The sequence below is a fragment of the Chenopodium album genome, chromosome 14 (assembly GCF_948465745.1).
Source record: "Chenopodium album chromosome 14, dcCheAlbu1.1, whole genome shotgun sequence".
Lineage (NCBI taxonomy): Eukaryota > Viridiplantae > Streptophyta > Magnoliopsida > Caryophyllales > Amaranthaceae > Chenopodium > Chenopodium album.
This window is the reverse complement of record NC_137847.1, coordinates 36,714,293-36,740,303: the sequence shown is the minus strand read 5'-3', so window position 1 is coordinate 36,740,303 and position 26,011 is coordinate 36,714,293. Positions and strand designations below refer to the sequence as shown.

General features: G+C 35.4%; 1 protein-coding gene across 1 annotated transcript; it reads right to left on the bottom strand.

Moving 5' to 3' along the window:
- Nucleotides 1–787: 787 nt before the first annotated feature.
- Nucleotides 788–26,011, bottom strand: LOC145579194 (cullin-4-like). Its single transcript, XM_081636441.1, has 17 exons — nucleotides 25,612–26,011; nucleotides 20,316–20,431; nucleotides 19,869–20,215; nucleotides 18,085–18,265; nucleotides 17,774–17,896; nucleotides 17,371–17,658; nucleotides 17,059–17,184; nucleotides 16,816–16,917; nucleotides 16,688–16,741; nucleotides 10,347–10,453; nucleotides 10,176–10,236; nucleotides 9,966–10,097; nucleotides 9,723–9,860; nucleotides 9,550–9,630; nucleotides 1,980–2,060; nucleotides 1,788–1,868; nucleotides 788–1,321 (listed from the first exon to the last, which is right to left on the bottom strand). The coding sequence occupies exons 1-17, from the start codon at nucleotides 25,952–25,954 to the stop codon at nucleotides 1,208–1,210; spliced, it is 2,475 nt and encodes an 824-aa protein (XP_081492567.1). The 5' UTR covers nucleotides 25,955–26,011; the 3' UTR covers nucleotides 788–1,207.

Below are 26,011 nucleotides of genomic sequence, written 5' to 3'. Positions count from 1 at the left end.
ACATTATTACGAATCTAACAAAATCCCACTTGATATATTTTTACCTTACATATTATCGTACTGTTAAGGTCAAAGACTGGTCAAATCAGACAATAAGATCACATCAGATCGGACCAGACCAGACCAGATAAGCAGGTGAACTAAACAGGGCCTTAAGGTCAAAGATTAGTCAAATCAGATAATAAGATCAAATCAGACCAGATTAGATTAGATCAGACCAGACTAGATAAGCAAAAATCAAGTGAACTAAACAAGGTCTTAGTATCAAAAATGAAGATAGAATAATATCATTCCCATTTCCAATTCATATGTGCACTTCTCTACATATTCTTATTATTTTTATTTTTAGCTTCTCATATGCATCCCTAACCATTTCTTTTTTTTTTTTTTTTTTCACTTCTTAGGTAAGGGTTCATTTATCACTTTCCTTTTGATATTATTACTAAGTTGTTTTATATATTAAAAAAAAAAATTACTTTAGTACGATCAAAGATATTAATAATGGCAAGCATAAAAGTCCTATTGAAAGATTTTGATCACAAAATTCTCAAGCATACTTTAAGAAACGTTATTTTCCCATTTAAAAAAGCGTTGGCTTTTGTCCAAAATTCTCTTCAAATAAAAGAATCATTTCTCATTTCAACCACCAACAATTTTCTATTCACTCTTCATCAACTTCTCTTTAAGCCCACTATTAATTTTTTTCTATTCAATTTGTATCAACAATACCCTACAATAATCATCCCAGCAGTAAAGGACATAGCTTTATAGATGTATTACTTGTATATATCCGTACCAATTGAAATAAGGTTGTTTGATCATTGAACAAATTAACCAATCAGCCATCTAGTCTCACTAATACCAACACTTACACCTTACAGGATTACATAAGAAAGGGGGATGGATGGGGGTCGGAGTCACTCTACAAATGGTTGAGGTCACGGCAAGTGTGGAGATTTGAGCGACCAAAGGCTATTCAGTACTGATTACCAAATCTCTGATATTTTACAACATATTGCTATTGGTTTCAAGAATTTTTTTAAATGCAACATTATCAAGATATGGGAAACAAAAAATATTACATCTACATTGTTGGAAGAAGAAAAAAAAAAGGGTGCAAATTACTGTACATTATCAAACAAACCTTCAGCTGACAGTAGCAGGTTTTCCCTGTGTCATCTAGAAGGTTAGACTCAAAATGATCTGTTTACGCCAAGTAATTATATATTTGTGGATTATTCTTGTCTCTCTCCAAGTATTCTCTGTCTATAAGGCTCTCAATCCTTTTCTTCAGATCAGCTGGTTTAATGGGAAACTTGAGCTGTTTCACCAAATAAAACAAAGTAAATTCAAACAGCATAGAAAGAAATGCAAAAATCAAGTAACATGTCCAATGCGTTTAGAACGTTTAGCTACATATGAAGCATTTCAAGCATCAAAGACACATTGTGGTTGATGCAACTAAACGATAAGCAGCATTTCAAGCATCAAAGACACATTGTGCTTAATGCAACTAAACGATAAGCAACAAAGAAGGTACACCTTCCATCCTGAATTACTCGCATCATTTTCCTTTATTAAGCCATCACAAATTATTCGCAACACTTTGAGAAGGATGTAATATTCAACATCACACTGGAAGCCACTAACAGAAATTCAGTTCCCAATCCAGTAAAAAAGTTCATACTTGAGACTGAATATGACAAACTACAAACATATACGAACTCCCTTACCCAGCTACTCCCTAGCCCACCCTATTTTTTTTTTTTTCAAGTAAAAAAATTTACCTGTTGGAATAGTTCAGTTATCAGAAGAGTATGACTAAGCACCTTCCTCGTCTTCATGATACGAACTATAGCAGCATCAACCTTTGATTTACAAAAATGTAAAACACTGATTAGCTATGTAATATAAGAAAATCATACCCTGGAGCCAACTTGCAAGCATTACAAAAAGAGGGGCGTCGAATACTAGGCAACCTGATATTGACGATCTTGAAATACTCTCTCAGTGGTGCTTGTGTTCTCCTCCACCGTTTCCTTCATCTGGATTGCATTGACCTGCATCATTCAAGCATTCATGATTAATTATTGTCAAAGAAGCAATCCATGGTACATGACAAGAAGATGAAGTCTCAGGTTTCGGCAGAAAAAAAGAGGAAAAGGGGAAAGAGGGTTCTTAGATTTCAGGCAATTGCTCCCTGCACCGTTTAATAAAATCTTATCAGAGTAAGCAGCATATTTTGAAGGAAGATTTGAAATAAACAGTCTCAAATGTGGCTGGTCTACCATAAACAGCGCAACTACAACTGAGTATTTATTACTGGTTGGGCCAAACTTTAACTGCATTTGACATTATTGGACCAGGTAGGTATTTGTGCTCGCGTGCCATGCACGTGATTTTTGAAGATGGTCATTTTTTTGTTGAGTTTCTTCATTTCTTTTTTCTTTTCCTCACTCATGGTTATCACCACCCCTACCCACCATTGTTGACTTGTTACCTTCAACAATCTAGCCCCATGTCCACTGCCATCTCCACCTCTTTGGCATGGTGGCAAGCTAAATATTTCCTATTTCAATATCACACATTTACACATTCTTCTCTCTTTGGAAGATCTACATTTAAACATTTGATAATTATCCATGATACCACCGTCTTTGCACAAATTGCCAAAAAGGTTAAAAGCATCAGAGTTTTTGTAACATTCAACATGAAGAAAATTTTATGCTTGGGTTCAATTGCCATGTAGTCAAATTTCATTTGAAGTGGATACCCAGTGATCGAAAGCACATGCTTTGATCTGTTTGCACTAAAAAAAAAAGTAATCAATGTGCAAGGTGGCACTCTCAAGATCAAACAGATAGGGTATTTCTACACACATCAAGGGATAACTGATTACATTATATAAACCACTAATAGCTAAAAAATAAATAAAACCAACCCCTAAGTAAAAGCCAGATAACTGCTGTTTTACAATTTTTTTTTTTAATAAATACCACCTTCAAGCAGGAGCACTTATACATATAGCCACTTCTTTAGCAGAATCTTCATTCAGAAATCCACCCTCAAATTTGGTTCCATGTATGATTTTGAGAGTATTTGAGAGTAGCAGCCTTCATAAAGGGATGATTTGGTGTTAATTTCCCAAGATTCAATTAACATACTTAAGAAAAGAACATCCCAAATCTTATTCGAGGGAAGATGTGTTGTACATGATGCTATGGAAATCCTTTTTACAACACTCTGCAGCATATTAGTCCAAATTCTTTAAATAATCGACAAACCATCAAAGGTGCTCCTCAAAAAACTGTCAAAGTCTTAGAAAGAAACAAGTGGCGACAACTCCAAGAGAATGATGTCCAACAGCAACTGACTGACTAAGTACAACAAATCAACATTTAAAATGACTCGGCTCCATTCTTACTCACCCATCCTCACAGTAGTTCCTTAAAGATGCCATTGTAACCATCTATCAATCAATCAAAGCCTTAATCCCATAAGTGGGGTCGGCTAACATGAACCAAATTTGATTATTCCGTGTAGTCATCAACATAAATCTAATTGTAACCATCTCCTACACCTAATTATCTCATTAACACAGCAAATTACTAAAAATGCACTTCTAGCACTACTTCACCAAAAAGTCTAGGAAACAGTGGATAGGTAAGAGCACCCCATGGAGTTGTAAACTGTAGGAAGAACTGAATGACCCAGATTTAATTCAGCTTAGACAGAATTTGGGGAGGCCCACCTTACTGCAACTACTAGTTAAATAGAGTTAACAAAAAAGTTATTACTACAAAAATACATAAAATGGATATAAAAGTAACAAAGCCATTCTACCATATCATGTAGAAGAAAAGCATTAGAGATGAAGACTTCCCAAAGAATACATGATAAAACAACCATACCCTGTTCTTCTATAAGTAGCCCCTTTACTCAAAACTATCTTTGTCCATGACAAGACAACTCTAATGCCAAGTCTGCCAACCGATTTGGACAATCCCCTTATATTCAGATCTGTGATTGAGTCTTTGAGTCCTTGACAACAATTTCAATCAACAAGATTTCACAATTTACCTATTTGGAAGATGAACAAAGACGTAAAATTGATTAAATGACAAAGGATCTTCAACACTCAGTATACAATTCTAATATATAGGCATAACATACCGTCTAAGGGCCTGTTTTGTTTTGATTGATTGAACTGAGCTAAACTTATTAGAGCTGAGTTGAACTGAATATTTTATAAGAGAAGGAAATTAAGATAAGAACTGAACTGAACTTATTAGAGCTGAATTGAACTGAAAATAAGCCAAAGAGCACAGGCCCTAAAACTGCACAGTAAACACCCAGTAAAACAGCCAAATTGAAAATTTTAAAATCCTTCCTATCTTACCATGTCATATTTTTCAAACTAAATTTGCATTGAATTGAGTCTCAAAATATTTGTACCTACAAGGAATACTAGAGGATAATTTTAGGTAGTCTATTAACCATGTATATTTTGTTCAAAGAGAATTAATTCAAAATTAAGCAAGTAGTGTTTTGGTAGTTTGGTAACATGGACACTTTAAAACAATTTCATTGATAATAATTTAAAAGGTAATCTTAAGAGTAGTAATAGTCAGGAAAATAAGCTACTCCCAATAATCGATATTTAAAAGTGAGAGCAAACAAAAAGCACATGGGCTTGAGTCCAATAAATTAATCCAGTTTTGGGCCATAGCCATCATATTAAACCTGACATTAGATTCTCATTCCAATTTTCTTCCAAGAATAGATCTTTGTGTAAGGCCTCTATTGCTTCCACCTAAGATGCTCGGAGTCGGCTACGCGTGTTGGACTCGGGTATGGGCCTAAGTGTTGAACTCGGAAATTTATAAAATTAAGGATACACGGACACATTTTTTAAGAATCCAAATTTTGGATATGGACTCGTGGACTCGATAGTGTGTAAAATCAAACTTAAAAGTTAGTAGTTAAATTGTTTAATTGTATATAAAAGAGAATATAAGTTGTCAAGTAGTAAAGTCAGATAGCAAATAAAGTAGAAAAAATCAAAGGAAAGTCTTTCCCAATTCTCATTTGATGTTGACAACAGATTTAAATAAATGTGAAGAGAATAACATGAGGTCCTCCACCTAACCCCTCCCCACATAAATTGTGTTTCTTCCTCCACCTACCCCTACCTAGTTAAAACGGACACAGTCAAAAATAGAGAATAATTGAAGAACCCAGCCTCCCATTGCTAGATTAAAAAACTAACTTCTTGGTGCTTGTAATTCCTTTCCAATAAAAACCCCTAAGGTTTCGGCTCTTGTGTTGGTGAGTTCGACATTCTATTTCAAAGCTAGGGTTCAAAACTGTCAAGTTCACTTTCTCTTCTAAGGGTCCGACCCGGATTTCGCATCCGCACTCGCGTCGTGTCAAAACTGGCAGGGTGGTGGGCTGAGTCCGAGCATCACAGGCTTTCACATTAAGGCAACTAGATCGATTCCCAAATCCATAGGATATATCACTACTCCATTAACAATTTTGCCTCCAAGTGAAAAAGGTACCAACATAGGAATTAAGGAATATGCCCATGAAACAAAAGCTCCTCATGAAAGCAATACCAAGCGTTCGCTCTAGTCACCTGAAAAGCCTAATCTGAATCTATTATCCCCCATATGATCTAATCTACTTGCAGGCTGAATGTCAAAAGCTTTTATCAAAAATACTTTTTAGTTTTAAATTGATCTTGAGCAGTCTTTATCTGAACTAATTGGCCCTTATCTTAACTTATGGGCCTTGTTTGAGCTTAAATCTCCTGAAAATTATTTTCTAAGCTAAAGAGAAAAACCCTTCCTTTTAAATCAAGATAACCAAGCCTATCTTCATAAACTTTGTATTACCTTACCTAAAAAATAAATACAGTATTATGGTAACAAGTAATTAAAGCATCATAAACTTTGTAGACTTGTAGTACTACATCCATTTTATAATAATTGCAACAGTTTTTTGCTAGGAATTAGCATGATTACAGCACTAATAATGGCAGAAATTAAGAAGGAAAAAGATGATTATAGTATTAAGATGAGAATTACAACTAATAGAAGGATAATTCGAGAGGTGGATTCTCTCCTAATATGAGCTTTCGAGAGGCTCACTCTCTTCCAATAACAATCCTCAATAATATTCAATATGATGATTATTCCTCCTAATGAGGTCTATTTATAGAAAATACCCCTAACAAACCTCTAGCTTATTCCCCAAGTTACTACTAATAGACTATGACTAATGTGCCCTTCCCCTAAATATTGATTCCTTGCATTACCCGCCGCTCAAACTTTCACCTTGTCCTCAAGGTGGTTTATAATCGGAACTGGATTCCCGACCTTGGGTACGATTCTCGACCTCGGCAACAGTGACTGAGAGTGGGCTGCCATGTACACTAGAATTGGCATGGTAAAGGGCAGATTGGGCTATGAGTGTTGAGGAAGAAAAAATGGGCCTTAAGTCAATAAGTCCATATTCCAATATTTGTGTCTTCCCTTGTAAGTAAAAAGGCTTTGTAGGTAAGCCGGCCCAATACAACTTATTAGCCCACTGTTTTGATTTGGGTTGGTTTGCAATCTGCTAGCTTCTCTAAGTTTTAGTAGTAGCACGTGACCTAGGAGATAGAATTCTCTAGCAATTGCTTCAAGTGATATTACCATAATACCCTTACAAGCATATTCAATTTCTGTCTTCTTCTCCAAGCCAACAACAGACCCAAAGCTTCTTCCATACTCATCTCTTTCTAGACTAATCTGGAAACCACCCAAGAAACCACCACTCCAGACACCGAACAGTGGCGAAAAATTGATTTCACCAGAGAATCTCACTCGACCAACGCCGCTTTTATCACAGTCGGTCTTGTACCCTTCGCCGCCACCTTCTCTGGCAACCCTAGAGCCCGGACCACCTCCAGAACCACTTGCCCCAGACCCGCCCCTCACGAAGATACCTGCCCTATTCAGGCCACCACTACGGCCACCACTAGCGGTGGTCTGAACTCCACGCTCAACTTTTCCAGCCACAATTCCCTCAAAATCGCTGTGAAAACCACCAGTTTGCCCACAATATCCACTACCCAGCTCGCCGACAATTTCACCTGGACCACCACCTGTAAACCCATCCCCGAAATCGCCAAGCCTTCCCCCATATTTGAGTTTCCTTGCAAAACCCTCTACTCCACAACCAATCTCACCGTCAGATTTTTAAGACACACCCAAAAAATCACTACCACCACTGCCACCAAACGCGAATTCACTCAGAGATTGTCCAGATCTACTTGTCCTAGCAGCACTAAACCGAATTTTCGATCTCACAAGTCCTCCACCTGACATCTCCACAATCACACCACTGCGAAAACCACCCATAAGGTCATCGGCAAAAGAGCTTAACTCCAAATCGGCTTTCTCCACCACCATCTTTTCCTCTACTGACGTGATTTCTACATCACCGCTGGGAAAGTCAGTGGTGGCTGACTGTTTCGCATCATCGACTTCATGTTCTTCATTCTTGAGCTCTTCTCGAATCAGATTTGAACCAAGAAATCGCGTCACCAACTATTTCTCTATGTTTTTGCATAGTCTCTCTGTAATTTCATCTATTTTCTCCTTAAATTCTGGCTGTGAGAACATGTCAGTGAACTCACTGTTCACCGGCACCTTCACCTGACTTCTGGCAAGGTCACCGAGGACTTATACCATTTGCTAGGAATTAGCATGATTACAGCAATAATAATGGCAGAAATTAAGAAGGAAGAAGATGATTATAGTATTAAGATGAGAATTACAACTAATAGAAGGATAATTCCACTTTCGAGAGGTGGATTCTCTCCTAATATGAGCTTTCGAGAGGCTCACTCTCTCCCAATAACAATCCTCAATAATATTCAATATGATGATTATTCCTCCTAATGACGTCTATTTATAGAAAATACCCCTAACAAACCTCTAGCTTATTCCCCAAGTTACTACTAATAGACTATGACTAATGTGCCCTTCCCCTAAATATTGATTCCTTGCATTTTTGTACCACTCATACTTACTTTGACTATGTTTAATTTTAACCATTATATAAAAAACATACGTTGCCATGTAAAATAATTTTGGATTAGTCCTTTATGTATGTTTTTCTTTATATCAAACTTTTATACTTCATACTGATATATAATTACAAATATTTACAGTACAAGTAGTGCATTGGCACGTGTGCTAGTCAAATTGTTAATATGAAACGGAGGGAGTACTCATTTGGTGTTATTGCAAGGAAACTTTTGGGTTAACTCAAAATAATAAGGTAAAGTTTGTGAAATTGGATTTAGCATTTTCTACCAATACAAAGAGGGAATTTTTAAAAAGGGAAATTTATTACACCAATCTGTACATGTAATGCATCTCAAAGTCTCCATGATAATTATCTTTCATCTTAGAGCTTTGCTATTATGGCATGGAGAGAGAGAGAGAGAGAAAGAGGGAGAGAGAGAGAGTAAGGTGAGATGCAGTATGAGTTAAAAACACCAAAAAGAAATTTAAGCCAACAGCCAAAATATTGACTTTTTGGCCAGGATTCCAGCCATAAGGTGTCATTAAAAAAAAAAAAAAAAAAAAAAGTTTATATGAGTGTCTAATAGTTCGATTAGGCTAATTTTGTGATGAACTGTCATGATTTAGCCAAAATTAAGGGTAGAAGTGTACTAATCATGTATGAGGGATCTTAATCGAGCACTTGAGGTAAAATGAAGAGTGTGAATGATAATATTGTTTCCCTACCTTTTGAAAAGTTTGAAATAACTCTTATGAATAGTGTTTGAACAATTAACGCCGGTAAAATGTTTACTTATTTGCCCTCATTAATGTTAATTGCCTCTTTTTTTAATTCTTAAGAATACTGTGTGGACATTTATACCCCTAAAAAATTTGTTTATATATTTTCCCACATCAATGCCACCAACAAGTGACATAAGATTGCCCTAGATACATTAAAAGAATATAATAATGTATGTAGGATTTTAGTTTCCTAGTCAATAGTTTGTTTATGTTTGTTCTTGAGTTTTTTAGCCCTCCCCCCTCCCTCTGTCCGCTTACACACAATCTGTCTTCCCTTCTAGAACCACTATAATGCAAAAAACTCACAAACTCTCCAAAGCAATAACAAAAATCAAAGTCCAAACTACAAGGTGCAAACTTCGGAATATAATTGCAACTTCGCAGCACAAGCAACCTCTCTCCACAAAATTGCTCATCTTCCCCACCCAATTTTTCCATGTACCACTACAATGCAAAAATCTGTCAACCTCTACGAACTCAAATAAGACAGAAAATGCAAAGCCCAAACTAATATAAGCTACACATTAGCAAACATGATGCTATGTTGCAAGACATGTAAATTATTATTTAGGGATAGATGAAAATGATCTGATGTAATAATTGACAGAATCAGTTCGATGATCATCTTCAACACTGTGTAATATATGGTAGTCCATGTATAAACTCATAATTATAAGACCTCGGGTACCTTTATACGATAGAGCGGGGCAGCAAATGTGTCATTGAACACAAAAGAGTCGTCATCCTCCACTTCTCTGCCTTTAGGAACCTGCATTTTCAAATTTATAACAAGCGTTTAATACAATATCTCAAACATAATATCCAAAGAAAGTTTTGAATAAATTAATTGCTGGTCAGTACCTTCTGAAGGACACGAACTTTGCCACATGCAAGGGACTGGAGAGTTCTCCGCAGCTCTTTATCCTCAATTCCAGTGGCATCCTTCATATCTTGGAAGCTCAGACTCTCAGCATCGTTAAATAGCATCAAAACTACGGCCTAGATATTACAATACATAAGTTAAAGAGTCAAAACAAATTAAATGGACTTCTGTAACAAGAAATAAAGTCAATAAACAAACAACAAAAGTAATAGGAGACCAACCTGAAACAAAGAAACTGCAAGCTCCTTTTTACCTTTTGGGAAGTCTGCTTTCAGGACACAGTGACCCAGAGAATTTTGCCACATTAGCCGTCTACCACTGTGTTTACTAAGGTAAAACTCTTTAAATATGTCCTGCACATCAAACCAGAATCAAAACACTCGTATGGCAGTGCGTTTACATATCCTCTGGCTTCACAACTTGTAACTTACCTGGTATACATTTAACTCATGTGGGAGCCGGACATCCATCGGGGGGTACGTTGGCCAATAACTGCAGCACAACAAGAAGAAGATTTACCAGTGGACCAAGCAAGGAAGCCTATATAACAAAATCTCTTTAATCCTTTTGGATTCAAAAATCAGACTAGAATAACAACCTACCCTGTGGTTAAGACATGTACGCTCATCTCAATTCCTGATGGAAGTTTTGTCCTTGCTTGTGATGATTGTTTAAAAGACTCATTGATTTCCTTCGATAATTCAATGTCCTGCAAAAACACAAGAGAGGATAAACCAACTATACACACACACACAAAAAAAAAATATGCACATTAAATTTCGGATATATATATATATATATATATATATATATATATATATATATATATATATATATATATATATATATATATATATATATGTATTAAGAAGCATACAGCCATTTTACAATGAACTCAAAATTAGGATATTCGAGTATTTTCACGAACGTTTATTATTGGATTAAACCGCCCTATTCAAATTTACTTGACATGAAGACTGCGAATCAGGAAGCTTAATATGCATCAATCAACGAATCTGTCGATGTGCGTAATCATGTTGAAAACCAAATCTCTACACTCTAACACTTTAGAATTTGATGCTGTATAGCAATTAGATACTCCACTGAATGAGGAACGGATGAAGATACAGTCTTTCACTAGATACACAGTCCCGCGCTGCACAAAGAGGACTTGTAACCTAATCTGTATAGCAGATTGAGAGCAATGAGACAGATCAAGAATTATTAGGCCTTTTTTCCAGTCAAAAAATAAAGTAAAATGAGGGTAGTTGGGTCATCCCAATTCAGTACTATTCCATAACAAACAGAAGCTAAGTTTTGAGCTTCCCAAAATGCCCTCAATACGAGGGTAATGAACACTAGTAGGGGGCTGAATTAATCTTAAAATTACCTAGAACCATGATCCTTCCTTTGTAAAGTAAGCAGCCCTCTAAAACCACAAATCCCTACTGTTTGATGATATCCCTCCTTTAGACCAAGCATAGAGAAATTCAAGACCCGTAGAGTTAATCTAGAAGCTTACCAATCACTACAAACATTGTCTATCTGTTTAGGGCCTCTGTAATGCACACATAGCCTCCATAACACATACTTCTTTATTAAAGAGAATCAGGCTCAAAAATGGCCTACAGTAAGGCCCTATTATTCCAGCTGAAATCATTAAATCTCATCAGGATTGGAGGTTCTGATAAAGCGCATGCTTACAAGATCATTTCCCTAATTGCATGTTCCTTTCCCTAATTGGTGGGCATACAAAAGATCTCTAATAATTGTTGCAAGGTAGTATGCAAATATGGTGGCACCGTTCACTCGTGTACCCCTACTAATGTTGTACCACCTTTAATTGATTCTAACTCAATCTCAATCTCTCCTTTCTCTTTGAATAGTCCTCAACATGGCTTATAATGCAACTTTCATTGTTTTCCTAAGTTAAATCTCCAAGAAATTTTACGAAAATCCCTCCAACCTGGAATGAATTTCAAAGCCGGAAGCTTCCAACTGCTGAGTATTGGACAGCCAATTTTACTCTCAATATTAAGTTACCTAGCACAAGGGGTAGAAATTTGAAACAAACTGTAACTCCTAAAGTTGGAGTGGCACCCCCTTAATTCGCCTTCCTTTGAACCAAGACACATTGACATAATTTTTTAGGTGAACCACCGTATCAAGACATGTAATATTGTAATAGTGGGTTGCACCAAGATCCACCATGAATACTACTTCTTCCTCCCTAATTTTAATCACCATTACGGAGATGTAAAAATTATTCCCACCCACCAATTTTAAAGAGACTTAAGAGAGCCTTAAATAGGAAGATGGAATGTTACATATCGTCTATGGGCCAGACTACCGCTTCACTCTCCTCTTCATCATCTTTGCGGAGTAGCACACAGCTATATGACCCACCAACCACCTCTCATCAGAGCAAATTCAAAGGTTTTTCTCCCATTTATGCTATAGATCGTAATAGTCAAGTCTCTTTACTTCAATGGTAGGCTTGAAGAAGGCTCATTGTGTGTGTTTGTTTTGGGCTAAGCTATCGAGATAAGATAATTGATTAAATGGCTTCGGGTTATAAAGGTAGTTTGTTAAGATTGTATACGTAATAAGGGGTAAAGGATGTTCTTAATGAGACCCTAAAATTGCTTGGTAAATCCGGCCCTTTTTCCTCTTTGACAGCAAAAGCAATGGCTGAATTCGGTCTCCTATATCTCCTCCATTAGACCTTTGATGCAATCTATGTCACTCGGACTCTTCGTTTCACACAAAGTACCCAACGCACTCCAACATATCTTTGGGCTAAAAAATAACCAAAATATTTCACAAAACAGCCAAGTTGACACTTGGACACGTTCCCAAGGCCAAGACATAGTATGTAATCCATTGAGCATGATGTTTATTGACTATCTTTTACATTCCTTCAAGTCTCCATCTGTGTCGAACCAGAAGTAGGTTATTGGCATGTTGAAAACACAGAATCCAGTTGAGCTTCAGTCAAAGCTAGACCTTTACTCTCTTCCCAAACACTTTCAAGCAAACATAATTGGATTTCGGAAACAATGGAAGGGACAAAATATTGCTTCAACTACATCTCTTGCAATAGCCTCAACAATTAATACTTACAGACCTACGATAAACAGCCTTTATTCCCTGTAATAAGAACTTAGCCCCCTACAGTTACACAAAATCTTTTCTTTTTTTTTTTTTTTTTTTTTTTTTTTTTTTTTTTTTTTGTTTGAAGGAACAGTTACACAAAATCTACTTAATAAGAGTATTTTGCTTCAAGATTTGAAGAATTTCCCCTTTCATTATTTTCCACAGAATCCTCAAGGCCTACAGTTGCTGAGACTTCAAGAACATAGCCATTGGTCAAAGGCTCATCTCTTAGAAAACCTCACCTTAATGCAGGCTGGCTTTTTGCATCAAGAGGTTGAGGATATAAAGGATTTCATAACAAAGGTTACCACCATAGAGAAAGATGTCAAAACATACAAAGGCAATTCATCTCCACATTAGCCTGGATGTACATTCTAAGACTGTTACTGTCTCATACCGTTTTCACTAGCTCACAAATACAAACTAGGCAACCTAATGAATCTTGAACTGCCACATAAAATTTGAATCATAACACCCCCCCCCCCCCCCCCCCACAACACAAACTCGAGTTCCAGTCATTGGGAAGATTGGGAATGTGCAACTTTCCAACAAACTCAAAAGAGGGGGAAAAACAAAATCCACTTCAAAGACCAAGATATTCAAGACTCCAAGATTTCTTCAAAATGAGGTTATGCTCTTCTTCAAATAGATACACGTTCTATTCAAAAATAGGGAAACTAGGAAAACCTAATATATTAAACAGTTAGAAATAAGTCCGCATTAGGAGAAGCCTCATATTATGATATTATGCTTAAACATCACATTGACATTTGTAGAGTAACAAGGGTATATAGTTATATAAAATTAAAAAAGCATTCTATGTGTGTTTGCCTGATTGGTGTCCAAGTTAAATTCAGGGTGCACATTGAAATTACATGCATGCATTTTTGATGTATTGACATATAAATTGTTCTCTTGCCATTCTCATGACCAACTCTTCTGCATTTCTTTTCCTTATCTTAAGCATACCTTCTCTTGCCTTCCTAATCCCCCCCCCCCTTCTCCCCCTAAGATTTTTCTACGTCCCTCTTTTCCATCTTTCTCAGCAGCATTCAGCCCTTCATCTCCTCTTAAAAGAGAAAATGATCATTCTAAGAGGTAAAAACCTGCCAAAAACCTGTCAAGCCAGCGGAAAGAGTACCATTGCCCAATTAATTAACAAACAGTTGTTTCCTCATTCTTCAAACAACCAGCAATTTTAGAAAACAACCAGTTAATGTACAGTGTGCTGGTTGGAGATCATCAGAAGAAAGGGGAAAGAAAGAGAAGGGAAGGAGGTGAGGGGAGAGCAGGGGAAGTGAGGACTGGACTAGAATCTTCTTCCTAAATCATTTCCATGATAGAAGGATTTAGTTTATAAAAAAGGGAAACAAAACAAACACTTCTCCAATCCCTTTCCTCTCCCCATTCCATATCCAATAAGTCAGAGTAAATTCCTTTACCTCATATTTCTCCCTTTTGCTCCAAATTGCATTATCCAATCACACTATTAGAGCCAAATATCTTTAAGTTGAATGATATCTCAATTTTGCATTAACTGTTAATTCTTAAACTTTTAATAAATTTAAAAATTTCCATTTTACATTATGCTTCCCCTCTCTCCTCTCCCGTTTCTTAGACAGCCATATGTACACTCCAATCATTAAACGGACAGAACATGCAATGATAACCATTTACCCCATATATATTAATTGCTCTCACTACAAATGGCTCCCAAATGAAACCCAACCTAAGTTGAATTAATACGGAAAAAATATTTGATGTTTATATAGCCCATCAATCTAAAATCTTAACAATTGTTAAATAACGTAAGGAATTGGTGTATATATATATATATATATATATATATATATAAAGAAACAGATACCTCAATTTTCCATTCCTTATCAATTAAGTTATAAATCCTTTCACCTCTCAAATCTTGTTTTTCCTCAAAATTCCATCATTTGAACACACTACTAGAGCTATATTCTTAAAACTGATTTGCATATTTATTTTAGCAATGGAGGCTAATTCTTAAACTTTTGATGCATCCAATAATTTCTATCTTACATCATAATTTTCCCACTCTTATATTTCTTAAACTAGAGCATACCCGTGCTAATGCACGAGATATGTTATTCGTGAAAGAAAACAATACAAAGTGAAATGTTAGTAGTTGTTGGAGTACCATATATATATATATATATATATATATATATATATATATATATATATATATATATATATATATATATATATATATAGCATAAGATTTGAGTATTGGAGTTTTTGAGTCAGTGGTGAAAAGTTAGGAAAAAAAAAACTCTTAAATTATAAGATTTGAGTATATATATATATATATATATATATATATATATATATATATATATATATATATATATATATATATATATATATAGCATAAGATTTGAGTATTGGAGTTTTTGAGTGTCAGTGGTGAAAAGTCAGGAAAAAAAAACTCTTAAATTATAAGATAGATAGGCCATACGTACCTCAAACCATAATATAGACACAACAAGCATATGAAAATCATTTAGTCCATGTTTATTATCTGTGTCCCCTAGAAATAGTTCCCACAAGATATCCAACCTAAGTTGAACTAACACGGTAAATCATTTATAATAGATGTTCATTTACACACCATATTAAAATCTCATATACCTATTCTTATAAATCACAATCACCAAAATTCAGAGTTGAATAGTATCATAAACCTCTACTCTTGGTTCATGTCATAAATAACAACTGGAATGACCAAACCCATCCATTTCTACCAGTGAAGATGATTTGATACATCTTTCAAATAGAAGGCCCTAGAACACTAAGCTAACATAGGTTAGCACATCATCTTCATTACACTATACCAAGCACAATGCTAAAAGTAAAATTTAAATTAAAAGCATGATTGTCTAAAATGAATACCTAAGCTTCATAAGCACATGAATTGCATCTTTAGGCCTCTCAATTAGCAAATTACAGTCTCAAAACAATCGCCTGATATTAACTATTCACAATCAGCTGGCAGTTTTATAGTTTTTTTTGGATTACAAACTGTTTTCACACAGAAGACCACCGAAGAAATAAAACAACCTCTTTCCCTTGGTCAATACATCAACACGCACCCCCCCCCCCCCCCCCTCTCTTCACCACAGTGATCCAGTCAAGTACCTGGACCCTTATGTCCTCCAAAAGACCAGCTTCTCAACATACCATGTCGCTAAAAGACCAGCTTCTCAACATGCCATCAACCTCAATGATTGAAGAGCTATCCTTATAGTTAACCTCTGATTTATGGGAAAAGTATGTAACAAACCATATGAACCTTTATTTCACATGATGTAAACAGCCAAAAGACACCGAAATTTATATACTTCTTTTTTAATAAAAATATAAGCTAAAGAGGGAAATAACAAGATAAGCTAGACAGAAGGCCAAGCAGCTTTGGTAAATCATGGCTTTGTACTGGTTTGAAATTGGGAAAAATTAAACCTAAAGTCCCTTAACGTACACTCAGACTCTCGAATTCATTTCTTATTCAGCTTTGGTAAATAATCCCACTTGATAAGGTAAGATAAGATAAGATGCAAGTAATTCATCATAGTTTAAATTACTTTTAATATTTTATTTTGGACAAGTAAAGCCTTTTTTTCCGTTGGAAAACCAAAGGTATCAGATACAAGTAAATCAGAAGAGGACAAACAGTGTATGTCACATAATCACATTGTAAACAATTGAATTTGTAGTTGCTTGTTTATAATAACAATTTCCAAGATAAAAACCATACCTTGAACATTCCTTCAAGTTTATTAGTAAATTGACTACCGCACTCAGTTTTGAGCTGCAATGCCAAAAAAAAATGATCAGAGAGAATAATTGAACTTCAAACAATCAGAATTGTATCAATAAAGTCACCTTTGAGATCATAGACTTTTCAGCATCAATTGAAGCACTCTTTCCTAGCAAAAGCCTCTTCGCAAGATCCTTTTTGTAGAATGCTTCAAAAACATCCTTACCCTAGAATAAACAGAAGGAATGAGATATTGGCCCAAATATAGCATAGATTGAATTAATAGAACAAAGAAAAAAATTCTTGGATGCAGGTCAATTGCAACAGAAGAGAATCTTCAAATTTTCACTTAACATAAACAAACTTACCTGTATAAAACGGAATAAAACCAAAACTTTATCAAGGGTTCCCTCCAATTCCTCTTCAGATGTTCCCTTATTCCCCGCTCGAAGTTTCTCATCCAGAAACTTCGCAATCAGCTCCGCAGGACGGTTCTATTAAATTGAGTATAAAGTTAGATTTGATGATGCATGAATATAGCCAATTTAAGCAAAGCACATAGAGAACAAAAGAAATAAAATATAATACACATGCATGTCCCGCATTCATTTTTGTATTAGCTAACTTGACTTCAAGTTCGTAAATCGTAACTAGAAAATGGATGCTTTTAAAATGCCTACCTGACGTAGATTAATAAGGTACTCAAACGAATCTTTCATAGTATTTCCAAATGATTCATTCTTTGAGAAACTTTCTTCCCATATTTTATCAAGTGCTGCCTTGAACTCCAAGAGGCAAGAAACCATGTCTTTATCTTTCTCTTCATCCATTACTGTAGCCTGACCAGCTTTGCGGATGTATGAACTTAGTGCCTGTCTCAGAGACTCAAGGGCATCGACCCTGGAAAATAAACTGTACATTCTATGGAGATCATCAACACGACTTCCATCCATCAGCATCATGAAGCCCTGGTCAATATGTTAACACTTCAGTAATAATACAGCAAAACAAAAGAGATGAAAGTGCAGAGATACCACAAGTATTGCAAAAGTCATACCTTATCAAGTATTGCAAAAGGCATACCTTATCAAGTATTGCAGATATATGACGCTCAAGAAGCTGCTTTTCAACCGTTGAGATGAGTGGTTTTCTAGTACTTGCATCCAAGTAAAGTAGACATCTTTCTTGTTCTTCATGTAATCTTATCTGCAAAGAAGCATCAGTATCAGATTTTGACCGCAGAAAGGTTGCTGTATAGGAATAGCCATATCGTATGCCACCCACTAAATGACAATAACAGCAATACAAACACACAGTTCCAGTATCATACTAATGAATAATGCCAGGAAAAAAAATGCTTTAAACTAGAGGGAATACTAAAAGCAAACACATACTTCGACATGCTTCAAATAATCTGGAACATCCGACTGCTGCATGTATTTTGCACCTTCAGCAGCATAAAATTCCTCTGTGCAAGCAAGGAACGGTTTTTCAAAGCTCTCTTGGTAAATTCCAAGAGCAGTAAACATTTTCAAAAGATGGTTCAGAAGAGTCCTATCAACAGCTTCACCTAATCTGGGAAACAGTAACAAAAATGAAAAAATAAACACCTTACAATGGCAGAAACTCTGTACACAATTTTGTTATCAGATAGCACCTAGTGTTAAAGCAAATGTATATAATGATTTACAAATAACTCAAGAACAAACTTTTTTGATCACAGACAGATGAAAAAAGTAAAAGAAGCATATATATAAACCATAACAGATGTAAAAACAGCATTTTAGTCCCTCTTCTTTCCTTTGAGACGGCAAAATAAGAAAAAAGAAAATGGTTAACAGAAAAGAAAAGAAAGAAAAAACCTTTTCAGATAAAATCAAAAGAAAGAAGCACAAATATAATACTACATATTAAGTGTACTACAAGCACTTAGTCCCTCTTCTTTTCCTCTGAAACAGCAAGTGTCATGGACCCAAGTAGCCCAGTACGTAATTTGGGTCAGCCACCTCATTTGGGTCAGCCACCACTAAGGGTCTATGCTCGAAGGCAGAACAAAATCAAGGAGACAGGAGTACAAGGAACAGAACAGCCAAATCAGCAAAAGGAGGAACAGAACAAAAGTCATCAATGAAGCACTAAGGGGAGGGAGAAATGACTGATTCTCTGAACATTTGATACTTTTGGCAGTAGAGGACAATGTAATTAAAGAGTAGGTTTAACCCTTGTAATATAGCTTGAGTATAAAAAGCCAGGACTAGTAGAATAGCAATCATCCAGAAATTGAGAGAAAACACTTGTTGAGAGTTGTAAGCCTAAAGCTACTAATTGAGAGTGATAGCCTAATCCTTGTAAGCAATTTCGCATTATTAATCAATTAACCAAGCTTCCTACTCTAAACTCTTGCATAATTACAAATTTACAATTAATTAATACTTGCCGGAGGTAGTCTATAACAGCAAGATAAGATAAATATGAATTGAACATGCCAAAAAACAGAAAGCAATATGAAGATAATTTGCCATTATAAATCAATTAACCATGCTTCCTACTCTAAATCTTTGCGTAATTACAATTAATTAATACTTGCCGGAGGTAATCTATAACAGCAAGATAAGATTAATATGAAATGAACATGCCAAAAAACAGAAAGCAATATGAAGATAATTCTATTCCATACACACATGCACACAAACGCACACACGCATGCACACACCACAGGCACACATACACACGCACGCACGCGCGCGCGCGCACACACACACCCCCAAAAAAAAAAAAAAAAAAAAAAAAAAAAAGTTCCAAAAAGGTTAAAATAAAAGCCTTGCTCTCAACTGTAAAAACTAGTGCAGAAGATAATTCACGAACAAATATCAAATTTTAGCTTTAACCACCATTCAAAACAACATGCTAGAAAAAACAAAAGGCATAGGCAAAATATATAAACAGCAGGTGTAAAGATAAGATGTCCTCTTAGAGATATATCACACAATACTACATAACAATAGCATAGGGAAAAAGCAGAAGAACCAAAATATCAGTCAAATTAATCTGTATGATGGAAATATTGTGTAAGGGATCAAAGTTGTGATACAGATGTCATTGCATATTTCAGCCATATGTCCATAGAGCATAGTTTAGAAATAATAAAAATACTAAGCAAAGAAACATGCAAATTTACCTTTCCCTCTCGATCATTCTCAAAAGACCAGTAACGGTTTTGTGTTCAACTTCAGGACATGAAGAAAGATGTTTACGAAATAGCTGTAATCCCATGTCCCACAATGACTTCACATTTGGGGTCTGTTTCACATATGTCCTATCAAGATACAAAGCTATGCCACGAATCATCAGCATTTGGTCACAAAGGTCCTGCCAGCATTTCTCAACAAGTGATAGAAAAACTACTAGGTCTGGACTTTGTCCGACCAATGAATGCAGTACCGCAGAAACATGGGCTTCACACTCCTTCTCAATTCTTTGATAAAGACTTCCCCCCATCTTGTGCAGGCAAAGATCATTAACAGCCTAAAAATTTGAGATTCACAAGTGTAAATAATATTCCACAAAAGACAAGGCAGTTGTGTTTTCTACTCTGGAAAGACTTGGAAGTTGTGAGTTTATTTACCTGGTAAAGTTTCTCTAGGTCACACGAATCAGGCTGCTTCAAGAATATAGCATTGATGGCTGACTTCAGGGTTGCCCAAGTATCTTCTTCGAAGTTTGGGGGTAGGGTGGGCTTAGCTGTTTCACAATGAGCAAAGAAGAATAAAGTCAAATCAGCATTTGGAATAGATACACTCTCAGTAAATATTACTTTCCAATTCCATTTGATAAACTCCAATTAGATTGAAAAAAGTCAAATGGCAGCATGATGAACCCAGCTGTTTTGCTTCCACATACCATGAACAATATAATCAATACAATTACCACAGATTCTAAAGGAACACCGTTATCATTTACATCAGCTACCACAGGATAATCAAAGAGTGAATTTCCAAGATATTGCAATCTGATGCGTCGGCATTAAGTCTTACCGAAGTAATGTAAAACTGAAGGAAGGAAGACAAAATGGTCGTGACTCGTGAAACAAAAGCCCGATATAAATTGATTCACTCTACCTCTAGCAACAACCTTAATTGAAACAACAAATACTGATAACCAAACACAACCTATAAAGCCCATTCCTCTTCAGAAAAGAAAAAACATGAAGCACTTACATCTCCTTTTAAACATTTTAATCCCTAAACTTCATTCATGATGATGAAAATATCAATATATTTGTTTCAGGTCTCTACTTTAGTTTCTAGTTCCTCTTCACGAGTTATAAATAAATGTCAGAAATTTGTGTAAATTTCATCTCAACATTCTGATACTTAAACACCTAGTACTGCTTCATTTATCCCAATTCCCAAAGTTCTGATAATATCCTTGATTTTCTGATATAGAATAAATTTGAAAAAATATGGAAGTAGAATCCCTGGATTCCATCACTCTTTTTCTCTAACATGACATAGGCAAAATCCTTGATTACAATGTCAGCATCTGCCTCACACAAGGGCCATAAATAGTGTTATGGAAGAGCTACTGTTTTCAAGTTTGTTTTTAGGAACTGGAAGATATTTGTTCTATTGATTGTTGCCAAATTACTAAGATTAGAACAAGAAAATTAAATAGTTGTGATATTTTTTGGTAGTCCAGTTATAAGTGAATATCCTTCCAGTAAAAAGCCATCGTCACCCATAGTTAGATGTTATAGCTAATTATAGCAGATAATTAAATGGTTTTAACACCATTCAAAGTACCATGTAATATCAGTATCAACTGAAAGTTTAGTAAAAAATATTTAGCATTAGAAAATCCACAAGCTGTGTTTTAGGAGAGCTGACATAAAAAGTTTTCTTTCTAAGAAGAATTTTCCTGGCAGTTATTTCCGAATTGTTCCAATAGTATCAGAATTAAGAAAGCCTACTATGTAATTTTAGGATAACATTTGGTGGTTGCTCAGCTGGCATTAAGTAAAAAAGGGAGGTAAAGTTCCAGGTAAGTGAAAGAATGTACTTAATTGGTGGCCAGAGATAGAGAAACTTGATTCAAATTAGGAAATTTTGTCAAAAACCACCTTTTAAATCCTTGTTTTTGTGAAAAAACACCTTTTAAAATAAATGATGTAAAAAACCACCTAATTTAAAATCTTTGTTGTAATTCACCACCTGCTGTACAAAAATGAGCTTCAACTATATATGATACAGTCATGAATTGTTATGCTGGCAGAGGCAAATAACAACAATAATTTTAAATTAGGTGGTTTTTTACAATTTTTTTTTTAAAGGTGTTTTTTCACAAAAACAAGGATTTAAAAGGTGGTTTTTCACAAAAATTTCTTCAAATTATAAAAAGGCTCTCTACTCCACAAATACCTTTCTTGTTTCAATGAAGGCACAATTAAGGATGATCCTTCAACGCAATAGGCATGCCTTGGTGCAAACATATATACCAAATATTACAAGTAACAATGATTGTTACCTTGTATCAAAGGCACTTCCCCATAGTTCTTTAGTTTCATGTGTGTTTTGCAATTGATTTGTCGTTTTCTTTAAATTGTAGGACTTTTCCCATTAACACCTATATTTTTTTATTTTCATAAAGGGCAGCAATTAAATCTGAATCCAATCCATGACCGACTCACTGCAAAGGAATTTTCCAACCTATATTTGAGTCCAAACTGTTTGAAAACAAAACTGAATAGGAATCGGGTTAAGTTTGAAGGCTACAAGTATATGAACCAGGTTAAACTCATTAAAAGGCCAGTGAATTTTTTTTTACTTTGCTGATTCTTTAGAGTATTAAAGCCAAAGTAAATCTTAAGCCCATCACTTATTCTAACTTTGCAGCCAAGAGTCAAAACCCCTCTCTCCCCCAGTTTATTGCATTTGCTCATTAAAGCCAATCAACTAACTTCAGTTTCCAAAAAGCAATCTAAGCTTCTCTCCCTGTCATTCTTCAAGGATGTATATACTTGACTTCATTTCCAGTTTTGTCAATTGGGACTAGGTTTATGTTGCTAGTAGAAAAAGATAAATAAAAAGGAACGAATTATTAAGGGTTCGTTTGGCATCGCTGTGGTTTTTTGTTTTTTGGTTTTTTGTTTTCTAAAAGTATATTATATATGTCATATAATGAATCAAAAAATATTTTGACTTATTAAAATCATGATAATTTTGAAAACTGACAACAGAAAAGTAGAAACACCTTTTTCTTATTTCCTATTTTTGGTTTTTAGTTTTCAAAAAAACGGGAAACTGAAAACCGAAAATGATGCCAAACAAGCCCTAAGTTATTGGATTCAAATTATGTTTTGCTATCGTTGGCTCCTGTAAGTGTTAATTACCTTTCAGTTTTCCAAATCACAAGGTGTATATGGCACTTTGTATTGTAAACTAAATTAAACCTTGTGCAATACACGGTTGTTAAATAAATTTAATGACTATAAATTTATATAAAGAAAAAAGTAATGAATCAACTCGCCAAGCATTTAGAAGTATGAAATATATTAAAACATATGACAAAATATAATTAAACATAAAATAGTTATAATGGGCAATTTTATATTATAGGAAGTTTAATTTAGAAACAAAACTTCTTTCTATGTAATAATGAATTTTATTTTATTTTTTTAGCAAATAATGTTGGAGGGAAAATATTTAATAACGCGTTGCCAAGCGTCCCTTCTAGTTTCGCCTTTACTAGTTTGTAATAGATTAGAATTTTTTTTATTTTAAACGCTTACTTATGAATAGATTTGTTATACTTATTAATATATTTCAATTTTACATATAAGTCATGCTACAAATTTCAGATCTCAACTCCTTGGTTGGTTTATTGACCTTTTGAATTGTTGTTTACAATAATTTTCTTTTGGGAACCACAAATACTATCAAACAAAAATTTTAGTGGATTTGTAATAGAAAGTGAGAATATCTGAATAGATTGGACTTGAAAGTGAGCAATACAGTAATACAGACTTGGACTCGGATTTGGAGGCAAACTAAGATTTCTTTTGCTGGTTGGGTTGATTTCAGATGCACCTGTAAAGTCCGATTTGTTGTTACCCACCCATCTTTAATCTTCATCCTTGTTGCAAGGACAGAGAGCTTCTCACCTAAGACAAAGAGCTCGTCTAATACAAAATTCTTCACACCATTCGTTGAGAACTTCAAATATAGCCAGGTCAAGTTCTAAAAACTGTACCTAAAATCTAGCATTTGGCGATTACTAAAAATTGTTTCTCAATTCAGCAAACATCATAAAAGATAATCCCATAATAACCTATATCCTACCCATAACATGCACCACCAACATTACTTAAATCTCGGATCCTCACCTTTTCCATTCCTGAGAGATATCTTTTTTTTTTTTTTTTTTGAAATACCATTCATGAGAGATACTTATCTCCAACAAACATGAAGTTGTTCAATGAATAACGGCCTCAATACATATCCCAAAATTAACTGGGGACGTTATGTACAGTGGGAAATGATAGTATCAAGAAAACTAACTTTATGGCTAATGGAAGTTACACAGGCCAAAAAAAAAAAAATACTACCAAAAACTATGGACCCCCAAAATATTGATTTACCACTTTGATCAACATAAATTCACCCTTGATGAATAGCTTCTACCACTACAACACTAATAGATAACAAACAACAAATTTGGGTAAGAACTCTTGACTAGCAATATCCCGAGCAGTCTAGTGCACTATGGTATTCACCAATGCGAGCTACCTTAGGACAACCTAGAGGTTGGGAAATTGTAAGGTAACCTGAAATATGAGCACATAGATGATGAAAACAATATTAGACAAGCTGACCGCAATACAATAATAGATAGTCATTACTTAAACACCATTTCCTATGACTTTGAATGCACCAATACAATGGTTTGGCAGCCTGAAGGTCCTTATACTAAATTCAGTTTTTCCTGTTCTTAGTGCAGCAAGGGCAAGTGCGGAAAGTGACAACAGGTTTAACTAAGACAAGGAAAAAGTATTATACTTTGCAAACTCCCCTCCCCTGATTGCATTTTAGTAACAATCAAAACCTAAAGGTACAACATGAATGCCACTAATGGCATATATACAAAGCTAACCCTGTATCAAGCCTTATACCTCCACTGTAAACCTGAAATTAACTATAAAGCAGCAACACTTGATGAAGATCCCGCCATTGACATGTCTGCTAAAATTAAGACAAAAATGGCATAAAGAATCCACTTAATCTATTCCAAGTTCGTACCAACAAAATTTACATATCTAACCCATTCGCCTCTTAATTTTACCTTTCAAATTTACATAGTACCTCAAGTCACAAATTACCTCTTAATTATTTACCTTTCAAATTTACATGGTACCTCAAGTCACAAATTAGGAAACTTTGTCTATATGACCATAATTCCAACTACTCATTATCCCAAATAAAATAGCTATAAATTACACACTGCTCAATGCTAATGATGGAAACAACAGCAACCATAACAACGGACACATTTACCATATCCTCAAACATCTTCCGATAACGAATGTTCATAAAAACCTCCATCCAAAAACCGAAGCCAAGCGCTATCATCCTCGCCTAAAAGCACTCATCATCACTAATAACCTTAAACATTTAAATAGCTAAGCTAATGTAAACCTACCGCCATTTCTACCTCAATTCAACAACAAATCGCTCTCCATCATTCGCAACACTCCAAAAACATAAACCTAACATAATCCCCTCAATTCAATTCCTCACTCTACCGCTAAAAATCTAACAAAAATCACAAACAATCCAATTAAACAGCAAATTCCAAAAACCCTAACAATCCAAAATCCCAAATTACCAAAATCAGGGACGAGAAAAAGAAAGAGAAAGAGCAAAAACCTTTAACAAGCTTAATAACAAGCTTCTTGGTAGAGGGATTAGGAGGGGTGGCCTTCTTCCGGGACAAATTCGCGGTAACCCCAGCAGTGATCGGAGCACGAGAATTCGAAGAAGGCGAAACAACAGCAGCATCAGACTTGAGATCGTCATCAACAATCATGGAAGCAGGGGTATCGGTATCGTCATCGGCGGCGGAGTTGAAGGAATGGTCGAGGGACTGAGAGTGGGACTTGGGCTTCTTCATCGGAGAAGAGAAGGCGGAGGAGGAGAGGTTGTTGGTGTTGGTGTTGGTGTTGGTGTTGGAAGCGGCGGAAGAGGGGCGCTTGGTGTTGGGGGGAGACATGAAAATGAGGGAGAATGAAGATGGGTAGGGGGGTGTCTTAGCTGAGGGTCATGGTAT